Source organism: Sturnus vulgaris, chromosome 8 (assembly GCF_052056855.1).
Source record: "Sturnus vulgaris isolate bStuVul1 chromosome 8, bStuVul1.hap1, whole genome shotgun sequence".
Lineage (NCBI taxonomy): Eukaryota > Metazoa > Chordata > Aves > Passeriformes > Sturnidae > Sturnus > Sturnus vulgaris.
In genome coordinates, this window is record NC_142250.1 from 2771470 (window position 1) to 2777112 (window position 5643).

Here is a 5643-nt window from a genome sequence, read left to right on the forward strand (position 1 = left end):
GCAGTTGTTAGTTGCTATAAAGTTGTTTATTGTAAAGGCACGGCAGTTCCCAAAAGGCAAAGAGGCCCAAGTGTTCCAGTCCGTGCTAAAAGCTTTCAGCACAGAGTCCCAAATAGCAGCACAGTCCCGATCAGGAGCAGAAGCAGCTCTGCCGTGCAAGGCCCCGGGAGGGCCGAAGTTGCAGCCGCAGCTCCTGTCTTCTTCTGGGCAATGATGATGGCAGGGAGGAGAAAGAAGAGGGACAGAGTCTCTCCCAAGTGCACGGATTCTTATTGTCCTGGTTAGGACAAATTTGGGAGGAAACCTCTGAATGAGGTCCCTCTAGGAAAAAAGGAAAAGAAATTGGAGAGAAGTGGAAAAAAAAGAAAACTGTTTATTCAACAGGCAACACACCTCCCAGCACAAAAATTAACAATATCAAACAGCAAAACCTCTCGCCTTTCCGAGGAGATGGCAGATTTAAAAGAGTTCTCTCCCTGGGCTGCCCGGCTCACTCAGTCTGCTCTCAGTCCCTCCTGTGCTGGGGAATGTCACAGCCCAGGCCAGGCCTGGTGGGCCACAGGTGTCAGCTCCCGGTGCTCTTCTGGGTTTTCAGTCCAGAGCAGGTTCAAACAGTTCCAGGAAAACAGAAAAAGGGAAAGAGAAACAATCCAGAGGGCTTCTCTGCCTCAGCTAGCCAGAAAACTAACCAAGAGCAAAGGAGAGCTCTCTCTCCCTGTCCACCACAGACAACACAGTCCGAGAGCAGGAATGCGGGGGGGCCAGTGCAGTCTCTGATAACAAACTCTGCACTTCTTCTTCCCCCCTCTTCACTCCTCGAACCAGTGTTAAAGTTGCAGAATTTAATATCCAACACCAATAGAACAGACGACTTGGGGATATAGGCATCATACTGTCACCCCAAGACAACATATTGCCCAGTGAGCTAAAAACAGCAATCTGAAGCACTTCTTCTAGAGCTATTAGAATTCCACTTTATTTATACAAGAGATTATATATAATCTGCAAAGACAACATATTGCCCAGTGAGCTAAAAACAGCAATTTGAAGCACTTCTTCTAGAACTATTAGAATTCCACTTTATTTATACAAGAGATTATATATAATCTGCACATATAAGCTAACTGTCCTATCTGAAAATTTAAGCATTATTCTTACTATATATTTATAATGTCTAAAACTATGTTTTTTGAGCTCTCCCTGAGACTTCCTTTTGAAACGTGTTTTTGAGCTCTCACTTAAAATTGTTTTTCATACTAAATTCGAAGGCTTTTAATTCTTAAGGCACTTAAAATATATTCTTACATCCTTAAACTTACTTGCTTACTTGAAACTTAAGCTATTATCACTATTTCATGTATGAGTGGCTTAATATACTTTAATGCATCCAAAGGTATTAATTCAATCCCTGCATTCTGATCTCTCTCTCTCTGAAGAATTCAGAGGCCTTTGTTTCACACACTCCAACACAGAGGGATGGGGCTTACAGACACATCGTGTCACAGCTTCTCCCTCAGGGAGTCAAATCCTTGTCCTGCTCCAGCCTGGGATTCCTCCCACAGCAGAGCAGTCAGATCCTTGGCAACAAACGTACAGATAGACAGACAGAGAGACAGACAGACCGTTCTTCACAGTCAGGTGGCAGATTGCACAAGTGGGATTCCTCCTCAGCACGTGTCAGCTGTTCTATCTCTCCAAGGACACTCCAAAGTCTCACCTTCAGGCCACTCGGTGATGATTTCCAAGAGCCCAGGGTGATTTGGATTTCCCATTCAAATTTGTTGTGCAATGAGGGCAATCCCCTCACTCCAGCTAGCATGGCTGGCAGGATGGATTGCAGAGACTTTTCCTTGGAACAGCCAGCCCAGCGCTGGCAGAGGGGATGAGCAGGCACTGAGGTGACCCTGAGAGCAAGTGCAAGGCACAGGGTGCAGCTGAGAAAGGACAGCCCTGTGCCGGGCTAAGAGGGGAAGCTGGGACTGCCCAGCGGGGAGAAGGTCCTTTCTCCACCCCCTGTTACAGGGGAGCTCGGGCCTTGCTGCACAGATACGGCTGCGGATTGGAGCACATCACACTCCTGAATTCATTGTCAGCCAGGTACACACACTCGGAATTGCCAAGGACAGGAACCCTGCAAGGAGGAGCAGAGACAGCGCTGGATGCCAGGGGAACACGTTGTGCCCCTGTCCCCCCATGCCCTGCCCGGCTCCCCGGCACTCACGAGGAGCTGAAGCTGCTGCCGTCCTCCCACTGCAGCTGCTCGCCCCGTCTGCGCAGCCCGAGCCAGTAATCGCCGTTCCCGCGGAGGCGGAAGAACAAATCCTGCCAAGGAGAGAGCAGTGGGAGCTGCCCCGGCCCCTCGGGGGGACACGGCCCCGGGGCTCCTTCCCTGCAAGGCCCCGGCACAGGGCTGCAGCCCCAGCCCCACCAGCACCCAGCCCGGACCACGAGCACCCCCAGGCTCCCCTCAGACACCCCACAGCGCCCGCAGCCCCTCACTCACCATTTCCTCCTCCTTCAGAATGGCCAGTGACGCCCCGAGCTCGGAGCACCGCTCTTGACTCTGCTCCCAGCTTCTGGAATCCCTTGAGAAGTAGTAGCACACTCCATTGTATCCAACCCAGCCACGGGGACAGCCCAGAATCAACGGCGGAGTCGCAGGTGGAACGGGAAACTGTGGTGCTGCAGGGGAAGAGGAGAAGGTGTGAGGATTGCCCTGTGCAGGGAGCAGGGACCCCGCTCTGCCCCGAGGGGCTGGGCCCAGGCTGCTGCTCCTCCCTTACCTGACTGCACAGCCAAGGCCACCGACAACGCCAGCACCAGCACCAGGAGCACAATCAGCGCCGAGGTGAGCACGGGATGGCAGCTGAACCACTCGCCTGCAGCAGGAAAGAGCTGCTGGCTGCCACAACCACAGCCCGCCCTCCAAGCTGCTCCCCCAATGCCCGGCGAGCACAGGAGGGACCTCTCAGCCTCTTTGCTCCTCCCTCCCTCCCTCCCTCAGCTGGCAGCCAGAGAGCCAAGAGTCTGGACACGGGCAGGGACACAGCTGTGGGGACAGCCAGGGACACCCTGCACTCACCTAGCAATCTTCTGAGGATGCGTTTGTGTACATGGCCGGGTGCTGATGTGCCCTTGGTCTCCAGGGGCTCCCTCCCACTGCCATCCCTGGTGCAGATTCCATTCTCCACATCTTTCCTCACTGCACGCTCACAAGTGGCAGCTCCCTGCTTATGACAAGTGGCTTCTTGTGCCCTTGGCAAGTGTGTCAGCCCGGCTCCTGGTCCCTCCTGGAGATGCAGGAGCTCCTTCACAGGCCCATGACCGGAGTAGAATTCTCTCTGCTCCAGCTCACAGCCGGAATCTGTCTCCTCGGAAAAATCATCCCCTTCCTTCTGACATATCGGGAGTGGTAAAAAAGCCTTTCGGAGATCGGCCTCGGGAACAGCTGTACACCCACGGCGATGGTCCATTGAAAGGGACATGATGACAGGTCACAGCTGGTCTCGGCCCTGTGGGACACCGAGGCTCAGGAAAGGAACCGGGCGGAGCCATCGCTGCTGCGGTACCGGCTCGTCCCCAGGGATCGGCGGCAAGGACGAGACCGCGGGCAGCCGCTCCCTCCGCCGTCTCAGGGCACGGGGCACACGGGGGAAGCCGGCCCAAGGAACTCGCCAGAACCGCCCCGTTCCCCTCAGCGCGGCCCCTCCGGCCGCAGCGAGCCCCGGGCTGGGGCACAGCCGAGCGCGGCTCGTACCTGTGCTGGAGCCGCTCCGAGCTCCGGGGTCGCCGCTCGACACCGCAGCTTCGGTCCCGGAAATGGAATAGGCGGAGTTTTCGCTGCCGCTGCTTTTTCAAGCCGAGCTGGGTGTCGGGGCGGGCTTTTGGCCCTTCGGAACATTCAGCGTGCTTGACAGGAGGGGAGGCGGAGCTGGGAGGGGGGGAAGGTTTCCGGAGGAAACCACTATGAAATAGTGTCAACAAGTCCCTTGAAGTGCAATTACAAGAATTAAAAAATGCAAGTCTTTTGATATAGAGATGAGGAATGTGAAGTTTGCATGGTGCTAACTCCTGTTAAAATCCGTTCCTTTAACCTACAAGATGCAGTTATTTTATTGTAGAGATAAGACGGGAGCAATTAGTTCAACTCTTTTCTACTTTCTTTTTGCTTGTTCTTGCTTTAATGTCATCTATGGATAAATGCCTAAGAAAAGATTATCTCAATTTCTTAAGAGAGTTAATACTTCTATATTAATGTCCTGGTTTATGTTATGAATGATGTTCTATTTTTCTCAATTTATCAAGCAACAAGATTAATAGTAAGTTTTTAATAGTAACAAAATGAATACAATCAAAGTATTGGAGATGACAATTAAAGTATTGGAGATGAAACAATCAAAGTGCATATATTTAAGAATATACAAAATTTGGCAGTAAGTAATTTAGTATAATTGAGGTTCGTATAAAGCATAAGCAAAACCGACCGGGGAGGGGCCCCCCTCCGACCGGGGATACGGGGAGTGGCTCGCCATTCCTCACGTATCAAAGTATCCAGGCTAACAATCCCACTTACATACTGTAGGCTACAGAAGTTTCTAGAAAGCTCCTCCTAGTTTCTATTCCTAAAATTTACGTAACTATACTGCACGGCGCATGCTCTACTAATGGGTTAGGGGGTCTCTCCTCCTTTTGAGGGTCTTATTTCCGGTGAAGGCCCATCATCTTCATCAGTGACCGAGGTGTGACCCGCAGGTAGCGCAGGCGCCCTGTATGACTGAGCAGATGTTTTCCATAACATGACTTTAATTAAGTCCCATGCTTGGAATCATTCCATTTTTGACAGCTTCAAGGTTGAAGCTGTATTTCTAGATGCTGCTTATCAGACCTCCGTCCTTCTACTATTCTTATCTGACTTTCTTCTAACCTCCTTCTTCGACTCCCAACATCTGGAAGATGTCTTTTATCCTGTCTCACCCATCTCCCCCCCTCACTCTGTAACAATTGTCTTCTATTGATCTAAATACAATTTTGCTAATATAGTTACAATTTAATTAGCACGAATCACATTTATCACATTTAGGACAACTTTGAAAGAAAACTTCCAAAGAGCCCCCCCAGGAAGCAAGCTTGAGCGGCCTCTCCCCCAGTTGGATCGGAAAGAAAATTCGGCGAAGAGAAGTGCCCAGCACAAAAAAAAAAAACAACCAAAAAACAAACAAGAAACAAACGAACAATACCGAACAGCAAAACCTCTCGGCTCTCTGAAGAGATGACAAATCCAGGAAGTCTCTCTCCCGTGGGTGGTAGCTCGGCTCAGTCTGTTCTCAGTTCCTCCATCGCTGGAAAATGTCGCAGCCCAGGCCTGGTGGCCACAGGTCCAAGCTCCTGGTGCTTCCCCCTGGGTTCCCAGTCCAGAGCATGTTTAACTAATTGCAGGAGAAAAAAAAAACCAAAACAAAGCAAAACTTTCCAGGGAACTTCTCTGCTTCAGTTAGTCAAAAACTAACTAAAAGCAAAGGAGAGCTCTCTCGCACTGTGCACCACGGTGACACAGTCCAGAGTGTTAGAAGTACACGACATCTTGTTGGCTTTTTGCAAATATTGAGATAAATGCTATATGTATAATATTGAAATAGCTTTACT

At 50.8% G+C, this 5643-nt stretch overlaps 1 protein-coding gene across 2 annotated transcripts; it reads right to left on the reverse strand.

Annotated features, from left to right (window-relative positions):
• Positions 1 to 353: 353 nt before the first annotated feature.
• On the reverse strand, positions 354 to 3501 carry LOC148222921 (C-type lectin domain family 2 member D11-like). Of its 2 annotated transcripts, XM_088168556.1 has the most exons (5): positions 3083 to 3501; positions 2784 to 2879; positions 2504 to 2682; positions 2222 to 2322; positions 354 to 2131 (listed from the first exon to the last, which is right to left on the reverse strand). In XM_088168556.1, the coding sequence occupies exons 1-5, from the start codon at positions 3483 to 3485 to the stop codon at positions 2017 to 2019; spliced, it is 894 nt and encodes a 297-aa protein (XP_088024682.1). In that variant the 5' UTR covers positions 3486 to 3501; the 3' UTR covers positions 354 to 2016. The 2 variants fall into 2 exon arrangements, with proteins under 2 accessions (XP_088024682.1, XP_088024683.1); XM_088168557.1 differs by lacking the exon at positions 2784 to 2879.
• Between the last annotated feature and the right edge of the window lie 2142 nt (positions 3502 to 5643).